Source organism: Loxodonta africana, chromosome 20 (assembly GCF_030014295.1).
Source record: "Loxodonta africana isolate mLoxAfr1 chromosome 20, mLoxAfr1.hap2, whole genome shotgun sequence".
In the NCBI taxonomy this organism is placed as follows: domain Eukaryota; kingdom Metazoa; phylum Chordata; class Mammalia; order Proboscidea; family Elephantidae; genus Loxodonta; species Loxodonta africana.
Window position 1 is genome coordinate 13,947,460 of NC_087361.1, and position 19,720 is coordinate 13,967,179.

Here is a 19,720-nt window from a genome sequence, read left to right on the forward strand (position 1 = left end):
TTCTCGTCTTGGGTGTCTCCTGAGAGAAGGCTACCGTCTTGCCAAATTGTGAAGGAGTTCGGTCATGTGGATTTGCTTCTCTGAGGGGTGAGGATGAGACCACCCAAGGTCTGTTGACTTGCGCTTTAATCCAATTTTTAAACAAGGAGGAGTTGAAGCTGTATTCTAGTTAATAGTGTTAAAAATGTATCCTGGCTCTAAACATACTGATTTTGAAACACCATCAAGCACAAATTCCCCAACCTGTTGGAGCTTAAATGCAAATTAATGATCTCTGAACATACGCAGGACAAACTCCACAAACGGTAAAATCCTTAATACCCTGATGTGAAATAAAATAGAATAAACTCCAACCTTATGTTGAAATCAGTAGGAAAAAGTTGGAGTTGCAAAATAATTCTATTGCACACATGCAAAATTGGAAATACCCTGACTCTCCACAATGCTTAGAATCCTAACTCTGCAAAGTACCACTGAAAATTATCCATAATCTGACCCTGCCTTATAAATCCAGCTTTCTTTGATTACTCTCCCAACAGATAATTGTACACCCCTACACACATACACGACTCATATTCCAGCCTCTATGATTTTTCCTTTCTTGCTTTCCATTTTCCCCTTTTAGAATTCGCTCTCCATTCAACAGTCTTTCCAATTCCTTGAGGCCCACATAACTCCATCTATCCAGCAATCTAGTTGTCTACCATCCACTTCTACAGGAAGTAGTGAATGAGAGGGAAATACCCAGACAATAAACAGTAAGGGAAATTCTGATTAAGATTCCCCAGTCAGGGCTGAAGAAAAGAAAGGGAGAAAGGGCAATGCTCCCACTAAGACCTTCTGTGGCTTTATCCTAATTCCATCAGAATAAAGAATTTGCGCACTAAACAGTCACCCTATCTTTGCTTTCACTCCCCACCCTGGCATGTTAACACCTCCCTCCTTTTATTTTTCTAATAATGTTCTTTTTGAAAAATCTAAAAAATCTCAACCATGTCTAAGGTAAACTGAAGAGGATTTATCTATTCTTAAGGCAAAATAACTTAGAAGAACAAAGTGCTCTCAGTTACACGACGAGGTAGAAACACCAACACAAGATGAAAAACTGGTGAAGGCCGGTGATCTAGAACAAAGGACAGGTATGGCGAAGGGGGAGAGCGAGGTGGTCAAGATGGCAGAAGGAAGTGAGAGCTCAGAGTCCACAGCAGATTGCACCTCCTACTCAGTTCACTTTACGGCTCTATATTATAAATAGGGTCGCTATGAATTGGAATCGACTTGACGGCAACGGCCTTTGGTTTGGAAACCCTGGTGGCGTAGTGGTTAAGACCTATGGTTGCTAACCAAAGGGTTGTCAGTTCAAATCCACCAGGTGCTCCTTGGATACCATATGGGGCAGTTATACTCTGTCCTATACAGTCGCTATGAGGCAGAATCAACTTGATGGCAATGGGTTTGGTTTTTAGTTTATTGTGAATTACCTTAAAAAAATTGCCAGAATTAATGGCCTAAAATATTCTTAGTTCTCCAAAAAAACAGATGCCACCGAAAATATAATGGAATTTTGGACTTATCAAGATACTATGATAAAAGAATCTGAGTACCTTCTTAGATTAACTTTAGGGCAATTCTTAAAGTACTTATTTTAAGAAATTGTATAATTTAGCTTCAAAATTTCATTTTTATTCATTAAATCAGTTTTTTTTTTTTTTTTTAATCAAAGAGCTGATGTTTAAAAACAGGTGTGGTTTCTGCCTTCAGAGTTGTTATGGATTGAATTATGTCCCCCAAAAATATGTGTTGCAAATTCTAACCTCTATGGCTGTGGTTATAATCCCATTTGGGAATGGGTTGTCTTTGTTGTGTAATGATGCAGGATTAGTGTAGGGTTTATCTTCAGTCAGTCTCTTTTGAGATATAAAAGAGTTTAAACAAGTGAGCAAGGACAGATGGGATAAGAGAGATACCAAAACACATGGAGATCTCCAAGGAATGAGGAAGCATAAGCTGAAGAGAAAAGGACTTTCCTCCAGAGCCAATAGAGAAAGAAAGCCTTCCCCTGGAGCCAGTGCTCTGAATTCGGACTTTCAGCCTCCTAAACTGTGAGAGAATAAATTTCTGTTTGTTAAAGCCATTAACCTGTGGTATTTCTGTTACAGCAGCACTAGATAACTAAGATGGAATTTGGTACCGAGAAGAAGGCGTGCTGCTCCAACAGATACCTAAAATGTGGGAGAGGTTTTGGAATTGGATAATGGGTAGAGGCTTGAAGATTTTTAAGGTGTCCAATAGTAAAAGGAATAAGGAAAGACTAGGAATAAGGAAGATCAAAGAAGAACTGATGGCTTCGAACTATGGTTTTGGTGAAGATTACTGAATATATCATAGACTGTTAGAAGAATGAACAATGTCTTGGAAGAAGTATAGCCAGGATGCTCCTTAGAAGCAAGGATGGTGAGACTTTGTCTCATGTACTTTGGACATGTTATCAGGAGGGATCAGTCCCTGGAGAGGAACACCATGCGTGGTAAAGTAGAGGGTCAATGAAAAAGAAGAAGATCCTCAATGAGATGGATTGACACAGAGGCTGCAACAATGGGCTCAAACACAGCAGCAATTGTGAGGATAGTGCAGGACGGGGCAATGTTTCACTCTGTCGTACACAGGATTACTATGACTCAGAACTGACTTGACGGCACCTAACAGCAACAATAGTAAAAGCCTAATTTGCCTTGAAGAGACTGTTGGTAGAATTATGGATATCAAGAGCAATTCTCAGAAGTGAGAAGAACTATAGAGAAAGTCTCTGTCATCTTAGAGAATATATATGGCGCCAGCAACAGAACATTGCTCAAAACGTGGGTGTTAAACGTGCTTCTGGTGAGGCTTGAAAAGAAAATGATGACCATGTGACTGGACAATGGAGGAAGGGTGATGCTTTTCATGGGGTGGCAAAGACCTTGTCTGAATTATGTTCAAATGTTTGGTGGAAGGTAGGACTATTACATGATGAACTTGGATATCTGGCTGATGAGTTTTCTAAGCAAGTTCTCAAAGAGGCTTTGTGGTTTCTCTGTGCCTCTTATAGTAAAATGTGAAAGGAAAGAGATGGACTTAAAAATGAACTGTGCAAAATGAAAACAGAACTTAAAAATTTGGAAAATTCTATTGTACAAACTAAGGACACGTATTCTAGAATGTTCACCAAGGATGCAGCTACACAATCTTTTGTTAAAGATATTAAGCCTGTGACTGATAGATCTAACCAACTACCACAGAAAACCCATCAGCTTAGACTGAAGGGGACAGAGAAAGAACAAAATGAAAGAACTCTATCTGCCTCTTAGAGTCCTACAGTCAGGAAACAGACCAAAGGAGGTACATCTGTTGTTCTCCAAGAAAAGAAAAGGATCATCCCAGGAACAGCTTGGAGATCAGCAGAAGTGTTGGAAGGAGCACAGGAAGCAGGGCCTTCTTGGTTTTAAGGGTGGGGCCATGGTCTCCTGAATTTCAAAGTGTGGGACCACAGCCTCCTAGGTTTCAAAAAGTCAGATCTTCGCCAACTTGTTTCTGGAGTATGGGGCTACTGTTAAGGTGTGCCGGGGTATGAAGTCACCGGCCAAAACTGAGGGGGTGGGGCTGCCATGCCCAAGGGGCAGAATAATGGGGCCTGCGAGGGCCCAGGGGATGGGTTCACCACTCAGATGGACTAGGAGAATGGAGCTGCCTAAAGCTGAGGGAGCAGAGTTGCCACCCCAGAAGGCCTAGAAGGCAGAGCTGAAGCCTAAGGCTGAGGGAGCTCCACCCAGAGTCTGGAGGGCAGGGCCATTGCCAAGATGGTCTCAGAGAACAGAAGATTATTTTCAGGCCTTGAGAGCTAATATAATTTGTTCTGCTGGATTTTGGACTTGCTTGGTGCCTGTTATCCCTTCTTTTCCTCCAATTTTTCCCATTTGTAATAGAAATGTCTACCTTGTGTCTGTTCCACCATTGTACTTTGGAAACATAACTTGTAGTCTAGATTTCGCAGGTTAAGAGATGAAGAAGAACCTTGCCCCAGGATGGAATATGCCTAAAGTGTCACCCATATTTGATTTAGATGCTTCAGAAGATGGATTTTGGACTTGGAGTTGATTTAAGACTTTTGGGATGATGTAATGGGGTGAATGTGCTTTCCATGTGGCAAGGACATGAATTTTGGGGGGCCAAAGGGTAGAATGCTATGGATTGAATCATGTCCCCAGAAATTATGTGTTGTAAATCCTAACCTCTATGCCTGTTGTTATAATCTCTTTTGGGAATGGGTTGTCTTTGTTATGTGATGAGGCAGGATTAGTGTTGAGTATGTCTTTGGTCAATCTCTTTTGAGATATAAAAGAGATGAAACAAGTGAGCAGGGGAGAGTAAAATAGATGCCAAAAGATCTCCAAGGAACCAGGAAGCAGAAGCTGAAGAGGCAAAGACCTCCTTCCATAGCCAACAGAGAACGAAAGCCTTTCCCTAGAACTGTCAAATAAAGGTGAAAGGTCAGAGATTATATTGCAAAATGAATTATGTCCTTCAGTACTGGAACTTTGAGGATTGTGGAGGAAAAACAAGGTCCAAAATATATGAAGCAAGAAGCTAGTCTATGGAAATTTCCCTTTTACAGTACCTCCTTGCTTTTCCTACAATTTCTCTAGCTTCCGTGACCGGCACTCCAGTATTGGACTTTTAACCTCCTAAACTATGAGAAAATAAATTTGTTTGTTAAAGCCATCAACTTGTGATACTTCTGTTCTAGCAGCACTAGATAACTAAGACAAAGGTGTTTAATGTCTAAGGGACTGACAGACAACAAATAATCACATGAGTAAGTATATAATTATACATTATGTTAATTTCCATGGAAAAAAATTATGAAGTGCTATGCGAGAAAATAACTGAAGGATCAAATTTAGATAGAAGGGTCAGGAAAGTAAAAAATACAGATGATGAGGGATTAGTCAGGTAGAGAACAAAATATTTCCATTTCCAATGATATTGTGGACTAAAAAAAAACCCATTTCCATCAAGTCTATTCTGACTCATAGCGACCCTGAAGGACAGAGTAGAACTGCCCCATAGAGTTTCCAAGGAGCACCTGGTGGATTCGAACTGCCAACCTTTTGGTTAGCAGCTGTAGTTCTTAACCACTATGCCACCAGGGTTTCCATATTGTGGACTATATATCATAAAATCATACCACTAGAAAATACATAAAACCATTAGATAAAATATAAAAAATACTCTTAAGTGTATGGATGAGCCTTGCATGGAAGCAAGAGAAATCCTGAAGCCAGGAGCTACTGTAAAAGGGAAATTTCCATAGACTAGCTTCTTGCTTCATATATTTTGAACCATGTTTTTCCTCCACAATCTTCAAAGTTCCAGTACTGAAGGGCATATTCATTTTGCAATATAATCTCTGACCTTTCACCTTTATTTGACAATAAGTGAGTGAGTCAGCACAGTGGCTGGTAAGATTATTCCTGGAAGTCATTCTTACACCAAGATGTAACTTTACACAGAAGTATATCACTCTAAGCTTTAACTGAACTCCTTACAAAAAAAAAGAAAAAAACCAAACCCATTGCTGCTGAATTGATTCCAAGTCAAAGCAACCCTACAGGACAGAATACAAGTGCCTCATACAGTTTCCAAGTCTGTAATCCTTATGGAAGCAGACTGCCACATCTTTCTCCCATGAAGTGGCCAGTAGGTTCGAACTTCTGATCTTTCGATTAGCAGCTCAGTGCTTAACCACTGCACCCCCAAGACTTCTTACCAAACCAAAAACCAAACCTGTTGCTGTTGAGTTGATTCCGACTCATGGCGACCCTACGGGACAGAGTAGAACTACCCCATAGGGTTTCCAAGGAGTAGCTGGTAGATTCAAACTGCTGAACTTTTTGTTAGCTATCAAGCTCTTATGGCTACTCGGGCTCCTAGGAACCCAAAAATGTTCATGGTCACTCCAAAACTACCTACCATGAAAGGAAGTATGAGGGAGGATAATCCAAAATGGAAAAATAAAACAGAGGTCTTAACTGATTACAATTAAAATGTACGACTTTTACAAATTTTATAAAACATACAACTAGGTAAACACATTGCTGGGGTCCTCACAGGGTAGCAAAGGTATCTGTGCAAGTGAAGAGCCCTGAAATGTAGACTTCATTAACTTCACGGTAGATCCTCTTCCTTTCTCTTTCTTTTTCTGTATGTGCAAAATGTTTGCGTTTTTTGAATGGGAAGACTTGACCATGTTTGTAGGCAGTTTAAAGAGTCAAAAATGAGACTGAAGATATGAGAGAAAATCCCTAGTGGAACAAGGTCGGGAAGGAGACAAAAAGGATAGAGCAAAAACGTGTATACAAGAGGTTCAGAATGTAGAGGGATATAGGTAAGTTAGGAGTAGCAGAAGTGGAAGACAAAAATGTTAGGGTATTCATGCAAATGGATCCTCTTCTCAGTCAAGTAGTAGACAAGAGCAGGAAGGTGAGGATATGTTAGGTCCAGGACTCAGAGAAAACAATATGTGTTTCAAATAGCTGCTTTGAAAAAGGTGAAGGGATGCTGAAGAGGCATAAGAAAACCAAAACACCAAACTCGTTGCGATCGAGTCGATTACAACTCATAGCAGCCCTATAAGACAGGGTTTCCCAGGAATAGCTAGTGGTTTCGAACTGCCAACCTTTTGGTTAGCAGCCATAGCTCTCAAACACTGTGCTACCAAGCCTCCAGGCATAGGAAAGGTCCAGCTAAATGTAAAAAAAATGTAAAAGGCCCAGTTAAATCTGGAAATCACCCAAAATGACATCAAGATTTAGGGTGGAAAGGACAATTGTAGAGGAGTGACCTGAAGCTCCACAGATGACCAGGATAAGAATGGGACAGTAGAATCATCATTCAGGATGAGGATCAAATGAGATAGGGCTTTCAGAAGGGTCTGGCAGTAGCGGTGCAGGGCCATGAGAATCATGCACCCATCTCCAGAATCTGGGATAACGAGGCAATGAGAGAACAAGCAGCCTCTGTTTCAGGATTCCAGTTATCAAGGAAAGCTACGTTTCAGTAAAGAGGGAGAAGAAGGGGCATTCTATAAATAGCATAGTTTGCTACCACTGATCTATGGAAAAGGTCAATTTCTCTGTTCTCAAGATTAGCTTTATCCCGACCTGTCTGTTCAGGGTAATCAAAGAAAACAGGGTCAATGCTATAAAGAGCTAACACGAGGGAACAAAAAGAACCAAAGCCATGTGTAAAGAGATCAAATTAAACATCAGGGTGGCCTCTGATTCAGGGACTATTGCAACAAAAATTATCATTATTTTCTAAATAAATATTAAGCAACCGAAAGTAAATAGTGGAAAACCTGTTTCTCATCCCCTCTAACCATGAAAGGATCACCAGAAATCCAACCTCATAGAACACATTGTGCTTCCTCCACCCTAACCAAGGAGTTGGATTATACTAGGGGTTTGGGGTAAGACATAATATCAGGGAGGCTGAAATGATAATCAGAAAGTTTATCATTGCCCAGCAAACATTAAGGAGCCATCTTTTCAATCTTTCTACTCCCTGATGCCCCCTGAAATGACTGACACATTTTCCTGTTTTGTTAAATCTGCAAGTGGGGGGAGATTAAATAGGGGCAGTTATTCTCTGATATGCCCTTATCCTTAATGATACACCACCTTATACTGCTCCAAATTGTTTCATGTGTGCTTATCTTCCTAGCAAGAGTATAAACACTTAGACTTCAAACTTCTCTTGTATTTCTCATGGCAACTATCATATTACTAGGTACATAGCATAATGGGCACTTAATAAATACTTGTTGACTTGTAAAAGTTGTGGAGCTGGAAGTCATCTTAGAAATCACCAAGTCCATGCACTTCATTTATAAATGAAGAACTTCAAATACAGAATGGTTAAGTGGGTTGGCCATGCTCACATGGGCAGGTGGTGAGAACTGAAATGAGTCAGGGAGTATCAGGTCCACAGTCAGGAATGAGAAAAAGCTGAAGTGAGAACTATTAACCCTGACAGGTTCTCTCTCTCCCTCTTGGCCTACAGAGGCATTCTGGGCATAGAGCAATGTAGGCACAAAGTAAAACTTCACGTACAAACTAAAACATCTCTAGAATCAGTACCTCTTTCTTTGGAAGCTTTTCCCTCTGCAAAGTCACTATTCCACAGCTTTCCAATTACTGCTGTGACAAACATGAGCTCCTTGGTGGCTACACTGAACAGCTGGTGGAAATTTGAAGCCATCCTTCAATAGTCATGGAATATGACAGAAAGGAAACCCAGAGAATTAGGCATTTTACTGATGTGAAAGAGCAAAAACTTCTACCTGGAAGGGATCAGGAGGAGGAATGGGGAAAAGGGTTCCTAGACCTTACACGTAGGCACTTAGCCCAGTGTGGCTGAAGGTCGGGTGAGAAAGGTATGGAGTGAGAATGGGGCTGAAATGTCAGGAGACACAGATTGTGAAGGGCCATTTGGCCTGAAAAAGAGAGTGGACTAATTCAACTAGTAGAAGATCACACTGTCAGTAATGATGACAAAATATTAGGAGGTAGGGTTGGAGCAAGAGAGGCCACTTAGAAAGTGGCTTAGTCATCTAGTGGGGCTATAACAGGAATACCACAAGTGGATGGTTTTAACAAACAGAAATTTATTCTCTCACAGTTTAGAAGGCTAGAAGTCTGAATTCAGGGTGCCACCTCCAAGGGAAAGCTTTCTCTCTCTGTCGGTTCTGGGGAAAGGTCCTTGTCATCAATCTTCCCCTGGTATAGGAGCTTCTCAGCACAGGGACCCTGTGTACAGAGGACATGTTCTGCTCCTGGCACTACTTTCTTGATGGTATGAGGTCCCACTGTCTCTCTGCTCGCTTCTCTCTTTTACATCTCAAAAGAGAATGGCTGAAGATACAACCTAATCTTGTAGATTGAGTCCTGCTTCCTTAACACAACTGCCTCTAATCCTGCCTCATCAACACCATAGAGGTAGGAGTTACAACACATCGGAAAATCACATCAGATGACAAAATGGTGGCCAGTCACATGATACTGGGAATCACATAGCCTGGCCAAGCTGACACACATGTTGGGGGGACACAACTCAATCCATAACAGAAGGTCATATAATAAATGGAGGGCACTGATTCTTCCTAGTCTTTCTTCCTTCTTAGTCTCTTAAAACAAGCACAATACAAACAAACACAATCGACATACAAGGCGGAAAAAACACAGCGGAAAGCAAGAGTGGATTAAATAAGTCTTCTTTTTTTTTTACTTTAGGTGAATAAAGTTTAATACCCATGTACTGACAATTACAAGAAGCTAAGGAAATGCTTTTCTTCTTGTATTTTATAAAGGTTCTTTCAGCCATTCGATTATACTTTACTGAGTACCTAATATGATTATTCATTTATATTAATTCTAGGGTGGATCTTGTGACAAATTAAAAAGAATGTTTTCTTTGAGGTCAGGAAGATTTTCAATCTTTTATAATAAAGGCAAAGGGCAAAATCAATATTATCGGTTACAGAGTATAGTTATATAACTAATCTAGTTATCGACTCAATGGCATTGGGACTGGGTTATTTGGAAGAAGTACAGCCAGAACGCTTCTTAGAAGCAAGGATGGTGAGATTTCATCTCACATACTTTCGACAGGTTACCAGGAGGGACCAGTCCCTGGAGAAGGGCATAATGCTTTGTAAAGTAGAGGGTCAGTGAAAAAGATGAGGACCTTTGTCTTAGTTATCCAGGGCTGCTATAACAGAAATACCACAAGTGGATGGTTTTAACAAACAGAAATTTAGTCACTCACATTTAGGAGGCTAGAGGTCCAAATTCAGGTGCCAGCTCCAGGGGAAGGCTTTCTCTCTGTCAGCTCTGGGGGAAGGTCCTTGTCATCAATCTTCCTCTGGTCCCTCCCCTCTCGGCTCCATTCTCTTTTATATCTCAAAAGAGATTGACTCAAGATACAACCTAATCCTGTAGATTGAGTCCTGCCCAATTACCATAAAAAAAAAAAAATTACCATAAATGCCTTTAATCCTGCCTCATTAACATCTTAGAGGTTAGGATTTACAACACATAGGATAATCATATCAGATCACAAAATGGTGGACAATCACACAATACTGAGAATCATGGCCTAGCCAAGTTGACAAACTTTTTTGGGGGATACAATTCAATCCATAACAACCCTCAAAAAGATGGACTGACAACAATGGGCTCAAGCACAGCAAAGGTTGTGAGGATGGTGCAGGACAGGGCAGTGTTTCATTCTGTTGTACATAGAGTTGCTATGAGTCAGAACCAACTCGATGGCACCTAACAACAACAGAACAGAAATTCACATGCTTTCAAAACCATGTTCCTAATTGGATCTTCATTTATCACTGACTGGTCAAAGATTGGAGCCACTCAGCCTCGCTCCCTCTTTTCTTTCTTGATTTCTTGCCTGTTTGTTTTCAACCTGTAAACATACACTGGGCACCTATTATGAGCAAGGCACTCTGTTAAATACTAGAAATTTAAGAAAAACAAGATGCATGTCCTGCCCTCGAGGAGTTTACAGTCTAGTAGGAGAGACAAACACATAAATAAGGCATAGGGTAATCATTTTATAAAAATACAGAGATAAAAGTACCATGCTGTGAAAACCATAAAGGACTTGGTGCTTACATATGATCACATTCACACTACACACCGACACAGAATTCATTAACAAGATTTTTTTTTTCCTTAACACAACCATCTTGATGCATCATACAATGTAAAGCAGACCAACGGATTCAAAGGCACATACTGGCAGAGTACTCTAGGGGACCTGGGGGAGAGGACTGCAGCTAGGGCAGCTGCAGAATCATACCCTGTGCAAGGATTCTCTTGGTTTCTATCATTCCTCTAGGATGGTTTCTCTGGGAAAAGAAATAAGGGTGTCAGGAAATGGGTATGTGGAAATTACCCTAATATCCACAGTTGTTTCTGTGTGCTGTCAAGTTGACTCTGATTCACAGGTGCTAGTTTTTCTGTCTGAAAATACTTGATGACAATAAAAAGACTAGATTTGTGTTGAATGTGTTGACATGCACAAAAAGCATCAATTAACAAAAGTAATGATAAAAACTACAGGAGGAAGTCAAAGCCTACTCCTGAATTAATTAGTGAAAACTTGGCCATTTCTGAAAGAGTGAAAGATGGCAGTATTATGAACAATTTGTAGTTAATAGACTGTAAATGTATTTTCTTTTGTAGCTGGACAAAGTTGTGGAAAAACATAAAGAATCTCACAGACGAATCCTGGAACAGCTTTTAATGGCAGAAAAATCCCACAGGCAAACCATGTTGGAGTTGGAGGAAGAAAAGAGAAAGCACAGAGACTATATAAAGAAGAGTGATGAATTCATAAGCTTACTGGAACAGGAATGTGAAAGGTAAGGCTGCTCTGGACGAGACAGCGACCCATTCTGCAAACCCTTACTAACCCCTCAGTATGTGCTGGGCACTGCACCAGGTGTCAGGGATAAAAGGGTGAACATGACAGCGTCTGCTCTCACAGTGCAGGGTGAGGAAAGGATATGTTTAACAACAATCCTCAACACAATGAGATGTTGGGATGCCATGCACCTAACTCTGCAAGGGGCTTCCCTGCTGAGCTGAGAGCGCACAGAGCAGGTGATAGGGTCTAGTCCCTAAGCAGAAAAAAAAAAGGAAGCCACATTCAGGGATGGGGCAGAAACAAGTGTAATAGTGTAAAGGTAAGAAAAAACCACAGGTACTGAGGGAACTCAAGAGTTTCCATATGGCTATAATTCAAGGTGTAATTATAGGTTGAGGAAAGGAAAAGGTAGCCACGAGCAGCTGAACTTTATATTACAAGAAGACAAATGGCAAGAAGGAGCAGATGAAAAACTGTAAGAAGGGAAATGAGATGATCAGGTATGCTTTCTTAAAAAAAATGTTGGCAACATGGAAGAAAGACTGGAGGAGCTTTAGACTGGGGCCAGGAGGACCATATAAGAGGTAAATATCCAGATGAGAAAAGGTAATGGTATGTGTTTCAATGGCTTTAGGGTCAGAAAGGAGGGGGTGTAAATAAGAAATATTTGTGATATATTTGTTGCCGGTGTTAGCTGCCATTGAGTCGGCCCTTGACTCAGGGCAACCCCAAGCACAATGGAACAGAGCACAGGGTCTGTGATCCACAGGGTTTACATTGGCTGAATTTTCCTAAGTGGATCACCAGGCCTTTCTTCCAAGTCTATCTTATAGTCAAAATAAATTAGTGACTGATGAGATATTGGAGGCTGGGGTGAGGAAAACAGAGCTATTGAGAAGTGCACCTGGCTATTTACCAAGATACAGAGTACAGGAACGGGCACAGCTTTTTGCTGTTGTAAGAATTTTGGGAGAAAGAGAGTTAGCAGGGAAGAGGGTAGGAGATGAGTCCTGTTTTAGACATCCTGAGTATGAGGTACCTAGAGTGCATTCCAAAGTCCAGTGTCGGAGAACGATATGTATAAAGACAACCCACAGTTGGACATACAGGTCGGGAAAAAGATGGGCTGGTGACGTGGATTAGAATACCTCTGCAGCAGGTGACAGCTGAAGCTGTGGGTGTGGGTGCAGTGAGGAGAGAAGAAGGCTGAGAATGGAATCCTGGAAAACAGCAGTGCTCGGTGGTTTTCCGGACGAAAAGAGGTCAAGAAAGGAAGCCAAAAAGAATGGTGGAGAGTTGGAAGAACCCAGAAAAGAAAGAAGGTGAAGAAACCAACCAAGGAAAGACTTGGAAGAAAGGATGAACAGTCAAATGGCAGCAAATAACACAGAAAACACAAGAAGGAATGAGGAATATTCCAGGATTTAGCAACAAGGAAGACATCAGGAACCTTAATGAGCCATTTCAATAATGCAGTAGGGCAAAAAGTCAAACTGCAGTGCCTTGAAGAATAAATAAGAAATGAGAACACAGAAGCTTAAAATTCAAAACATTCTTTTGAAAAGCTTGGCTACAAAGAAAGAGAGGTTGGTTGGTAAACACTTTATAATAGGACAGGTCATTTTGTTCATTCTGATCCTCTATTCTGAATCACCTGACAAAGTAGGACCATTTAGATCAAACTGAAGGACAATGAACTCTCTCTATTAACGCTGCAAAGACAGAAAATAACCAGTCACTGCTATGTCACATTTCTACTGGGTATTCATTTTACTTTTGTTATTTCCATGTGTATTTCTTTTATGAGTTACAATGCTGGATTCTAACAGTCACAGAAAAATGCAGGGAAAAATAATTACTTGTGAGCTCCCCTTTCTAAAAAATACTAGTAGTCTCAGCTGCTTTACTCAACTACATCTAACTTATATTTTAGCTAGAAAACTGAAGTTGCACCAATATCTAGGCTAATTAAAAAAAAAAAAAAAAAATCCGTTGCTGTCAAGTCAGTTCTGACTCATAGCCACCCTGTAGGACAGAGTAGACCTGCCTCACAGAGCTTCCAAGAAGCATCTGGTGGATTCGAACTGCTGACCTTTTGGTTAGCAGTGGCTAAGTAGCCACTAGGATTTTATTTTTTCTTCTCAGAGTTCTGATCAGAGTTCCAGAGAACCCACGGCTTTCACATCCAGTCTATTTTTCGCATATTCATTAGAAGGTTTGTGTTCTACTCACTTCATGGAAGACGGTCTTGTTAACCTGCCCCTCAGGAACTCTGAAATATCTACAGGGGCAGACTAGAGGACACAAGAAGTCTAGCACCAAGGAAAGATTTGACTCAGACATTACAATATAAGATCTGTTATTCAATGAGACAATGTTATATCAAATATTATTTCAAACCCATGTGCTTTGGCATCCCTGGCCTCATTTGGCCTCCACTCTTCCTTGGCAGTAACTTGCTGAAGACAGACAACTCCTTTCATCTCTCACGATTAGGAATGTTTACTGACGACAGCCAGAGTGCTGCTGTCACAGGCAACAAAGAGGTACGGGCTGTCCCTGCTGGGGACTGACCACATTAAATGGAGAAGTCAGGACAATACAGATTTAGGGTGGAACATGGAGGGCTGATGGGGGATAGTTCTAGTAGTCACTGTTGTCTCTAGTACCTTATGGAGAAAGCTGGGAGGGATATCCAGAAGTATTTTGAGGATGGGCTTGCAAGGGAAAGGGCAGTAATGTTGGGAGGCAGATGGCACAGATTATTTAAACCAAGAGAGGAAAGAGGAACAATGCGAAAAATGGAAACAGGATCAGTGGAGATAAAGACTATGGGCTGAGGAAACAAAAAATACGGGGATGAACGTGAAGTGTACACATGGAATCGATATCTTAAGAATGTTATTTCTACATGTAGCAAAGGCATTCAAAAGAAAGAATTAAAATCATATTCTTAGCTTTCTAGGACACAAAAACTAATAAGAAAAGCTTCTTTGTCTTGAAGAATAATTACACTGAACATGCCATTACTGAGAAATGGGAAAAAGTGACTAGAGTGCCTCGCATTTTGTTTGCTGTTACAGAAGGTATGAGAATATTCACTTCTTTCCATTTGTCAAGGAAGGGCTGCCAGACGGAACTCTTTAGGTGTGAGAATGTGAAACCTATTCTCAACTCACATACTGCTTCCCCTGCTTCGCCTGCCCACCACCACAAGCGCCTACCCTCCTGCCCCCTGCCTTCCTAGGGAGTCTGTGGGTCTCACTTAGACATAACTGCTTTCCCCCTGCTTTGAGGTGCGCACATCAAAGTATTAACATGAACACTACTTAAAATGGGGAAGCGGAGGAAACTATAATGATTTCAGGTAAACACACACAAAGGGCAAGGGTCTCACACAAGAGTGAAATGCGAGTCATATGTCTGTGTTCTCAGTTGACACATGGCAAACACAACACACCATCACTGATTCCTTCACATTTTAGAGTTCTTCCTCCCCAGCAGAAGCAAGACTAATTTGTTCTAAAGGGTCAAAGAATAATGTTACTTCCTTCCTAAAACAAAGCAATGTCAGCCACTCCCCAATCAGTGACTCTGGGCACAGAGAAACAAAGAAAGATATCATAACCCCCATAAAAGAGGGTTGGGTGAACATAGCTATAAAGGACTATCTGACTGAAACTCTGAAAAACACTGTGAAGGTTTAGCACTTGTATTTCAAGCACTGAACAATACCTACTTGGAAATAAAATAAAAATTAAGAAATACGTGATGAAGGTGGTTAATGAGACTTTAGAGAATGTAATAATGCATTTCAAATTAAGGCTCAATTTCTGTGTTTTCTTTGGAGAATTTGTTTTATGTGGAAAACCCTAAAGGAGCCTGATGTCACACTTTGAGTTCAGGCCAAAATGTTTGCCAAATGATGTCGCTGTCGTAATCAGTAAGCAATTGGCTTTCCTATTGAGGGAGGGTGGGCAGGGGAAGGAAACCCCACTCCCAAGCATGTTAACGCAAAGCTCCTTCTGCTGTAATCTCTGCAGTCTGGTCTGCCCATGAGGCTACACTACATCCATACTTCCTGACAACCTTCTGTTCACTGACCAGCTCCAGTGTGTGGCTATGTGTCATCCATGACCTGAATTACGTATTTGGCTGAATTACAAGTGAAGTCTATGCGAAAGGTTTTTACAAAAAAGCAATGCCAGTAAGTTTTGGCCTTCCTGGATGGCTTCGCAGGAAAGCCAAAACAAAAATCAGTTTTAGTCAGTGCAGCTTTGCAAAATTTTCCCATAAGCGAAATGCCAATTTTGTCTGTACTTTCGAAAAAGCTTGTATAATTTTCTTTTTTTTCAATGGGGGAAAAGGCTATGAAGCAAAAGGAAAAGTTGCCTCTTTTTGAAACCATGCATTCTTTGTATACTAACCATAGATCTTACTGCATTTCCGGCCTTCTAAGAGCCAATACAGTGGGAAACAAACGTTGCTGCTATGGCAACTCTGTAAAACAATGTGGCTTCCACCGTGACTTTTTTTTTTTTAACCTTAAATTACTTTTCACAGTATCTTGGCCAAGTAGGTTAGCCCTGATACTTCAGTTTTACAAAGCAGTAGTCCGAATGGTGGCTTCTCAAAAGCCATGGAGTGAGGAGGGAGTCACGAGTAGCGTGAATTTCTGGTTGCTGTCTTGACTATGTCTGAATAGACAGAACAGTGCCACAAGGCACATGGCGGCCTATGAAGGAAAAGCACCAGGAGTCCTTTGCTGTTCAGATGTTAGTAAAGAACGAAGCATCTCCACCTCTCCATTTGGCTGAAGCCACTTTATAAATAAAGATTTCTGTCATTGACTGTTCTCTACTATGACAGGCCTATTTTCCAGATTGTATCCGGCAAGGTGACTGAAGCCTGATTTGATACACTCCTTTTCTTCTCTTACGCAGAGCCATACTTGACCCTATGTTGTCTGAGTCTGCTGGGCTGCTTTTAAAGGCTTCTCTCAAAAACATCAAATCTTCTCTCTAGAGGTTTTGGATATTCCTTGAAATATATAAATGCATGAGTGTATTATTTTACTAAATTTATCACACTTTAGTGCAGCTAAACTAAAAAATGTCTGCAGGCCCTGTGCTAGCTACTGGGCGAAGAAGGTAGGCGTGGTCCCCACCTACATAAAAGCCTGACTAGTCTGTTCGTTGTATAAAACAGAGGCACAACTGCAGATGTTAAGACTTCACACAGATGGCTTTAAGGCACTGTGAGGTCACGATGTGTAGGGAAAAAGGCACCAGTATGGTAAAATAACATAATAACATGGAATGCTTGTGAAGTTAGAATATTTAGGTCAAATCAACAAACACATTAAACTAGGGTATTTTACTAGAGAATTCAGTGTCTTACAAGTATTGCCATTAGGATTTTCAAGGTCTTTGGTCTTAAATCTCAGTTTTTAAGAATATCCCACAAAGCATAACAGTGGGTATAATACTTTAAAAAATAAATAAACTAAGTCTACTTTTTTAAAATCATATTTGGAAAGCCAGCAGTTTTAAATTTCATGCACACTAAAGTACTGTTGTAGCATACATTGTACTTAAATGCAATCACTTCCTTTCAGGTCTCTGGCAAGGAGTTATACATATTACATAGCCTCAAGACTATGTCTTGCAAGTAGTGCAATGGATGCCAGATCTCCATCTGACCTTTGTCATGGGTATCCAGTTCTTTGTAGGAATAAAATGGAGACCCACCACAAACACATATTTCGGGTATTGTAATTCTATACACCAATGTGATCAGCTCAGTGTTCATACACCCCAAACCTAAAAGACCTAACAGAGGATCTGGGCAGGGATACCGAGAGATTAATTACCTCATACAATTACAAAAAAAAAAAAAAAAAAACCATTTAGGGCTGCACACCATGGCTTAATTTTCAACAGATGTCACAAAACCATATCCTTATCACTGCACAATTTGGTGGTTTCCATGTAGTGCCACTTAATTATAGAGGTCAAAATTCGGATACAGGGATGATGCTGGTTGATTGCTTTCCGTTCCCAGAAAGTTGAGTCAAATTTTACAAATCATTTTGGGTGTGTATCTGGATGTATAATGATTAGTGAATTTATTGCTCACAAAAGAATATTACAAATATTCTAAAATGCAGTCTGAAAGAAAACAAGCACAGTGAGGGTTGCATCAGGAACTTGGAGCTGTGGGGGCTCCGGTCTCAGATCAGCAGCGAGGTCCGTGACTTCAAGTAAATTCCATTTCTCCAATCTTTAGTTTCCTCATGTATGAAAACAAAGGGAACAGGCTACACAGTTTGTACATTCTTTCTGATCTAAAAAATCTGTGATTATGTGATCTTTGCGAATGAGTACTTTTTACTTCAAGCCTGTGATTCTAACGCACACCATCATAAGAGGTCAATGTGAATAACAGTGCTTCTACCACCAACTTCAAATTCAAGTCTGTATTTCTATTCTTCAAGGACACCTAGATTTAGGTACACCCTACTGCTCTTCGGGAAACCCTGGTGGCATAATGGCTAAGTTCTACAGCTGCTAACCAAACGGTCAGCAGTTCAAATCTGCCAAGCGCTCCTTGGAAACTCTATGGGGCAGGTCTACTCTGCCCTATAGGGTCACTACGAGTCAGAATCGACTCAGTGGCAATGGATTTGGTTTGATTGTTATTGCTCTTCAGTTGTCACACATTCAAAACTGAACCGAATAACATCTTTGCAAATCCGGTCCACTTACACATTTTCTATTCCTGTTAGTGTCACCACCATGAATCAATCTATAGCATATTACAGAACTCTTTGAATCCAAGAATTTAAGCTACAGGTGACCTAGCAATCTAAGCCAAACTTCTGATTCTGGAATTGAGAAAAGTGCGACCCACAGAGTTCCAGCTAAGAAATTGCAAAATCTTACTATTCAATAGTAGCAGAGCCAGACCAGAAGCCAGCTTTCCTGATAGCGTATTTGATGCACTTCTCCCTAGAAAACTCATTATCACTAGATGCTCAAGTCTCGTGGCTGGTGTTCTGGGAGGCCCAGAAGAAATTTAAAACACAATTATAATACAGATGAAAACACAAGACATCCCATAAAATAATCTGTAGACAATTCGGGGAGGGCTCAGATGTTCAGTGTATGGCACCAACACTGCCGTTGCTGTACTCCCCGTGTGAGGTCAGACGAAAAGGAGATGAAGGGCTGTAGTCACCCAACTGCTCTCGGAGAACGAAGGACATACAAGTACTGGATAAATATACCTACTAACTGGCTCATAGCTACTAGTTTAACAGCCCAATAAAATAGGAAGCCACTGGACTATAAAATATAAAGAGGAAGAAGAGTCATCAAACCCTACCAAAATAGAAATTTTTACCTCAAAAATGGAACTCAAGGTGAAGCCCCCAAACAAAAAACCAAACCCACTGCCATCAAGTCAATTCCAACTCATAGTGACCCTACAGGATAGAGCAGAACTGCCCCACAGAGTTTCCAAAGACTGCCTGGCCGATTTGAACTGCTGATCCTCTGGTTAGCCTCTGTAGCACTTAACCACTAGGCCACCAGGGGTTCTTTTCAAGGTGAAACATTAGAATTAAACTCCATTCTGAATCTGTAACTTATAGGTAAACTTGCCAGGCAAGTGTATTAATCCTTCAGATGAAAAGATGGAGCCACATAGCTTTGGCCAGCCATCCTGATGGACACAACTGGCACAAGAGATGAGTAAACGAGGAACAAAAATCACTGTGCAGAAGGCCTTTCCTCGGAAGGGCGTGTGGTCTCTGGGTCAACAGCACAGACCCTGGCGCAGGACAACACGACCAGGAACTGGGGTTCCACCACGTTCACCTGTTGCAAAGTATATTATCTTTTTAGGTCTCATTGTCACCACCTGTGAAAAAAAAGAAAAGCAATTCTATGGCTCTCACAGGTTCCTGGGATCCCTAAATCACAGAACGCGTAGAAAATGCTTAGTACCTGGCACACAGAAAACACCTGGCGAGCATCAGGGTTCTTCTTCATATTGGCCTTTCTTCAGGCTGCTTCATTTACACACTCTGTGCCACACCACCGGGCACTGTTCGGGCTGCTTCATTTACACGCTCTGTGCCACACCACCGGGCACTCTTCGGGCTGCTTCATCTACACACTCTGTGCCACACCACCGGGCACTCTTCGGGCTGCTTCATCTACACACTCTGTGC

At 41.0% G+C, this 19,720-nt stretch overlaps 2 protein-coding genes across 3 annotated transcripts in view; one reads left to right on the forward strand and one right to left on the reverse strand.

Moving 5' to 3' along the window:
* LOC100673611 (filamin A-interacting protein 1-like) overlaps window positions 1-13,387 on the forward strand; it is a 227,999-nt gene extending 214,612 nt beyond the window's left edge. Inside the window, exon 4 of the mRNA XM_023559045.2 lies at window positions 11,301-13,387. Coding sequence (XP_023414813.1) covers window positions 11,301-11,483 — 183 coding nt within the window. The 3' untranslated portion in view covers window positions 11,484-13,387. The remainder of the gene's footprint in view (window positions 1-11,300) is intronic.
* The window catches only part of CMSS1 (cms1 ribosomal small subunit homolog), a 418,629-nt gene that overhangs the window by 290,869 nt on the left and 108,040 nt on the right, over window positions 1-19,720 (reverse strand). The window lies entirely within an intron of this gene.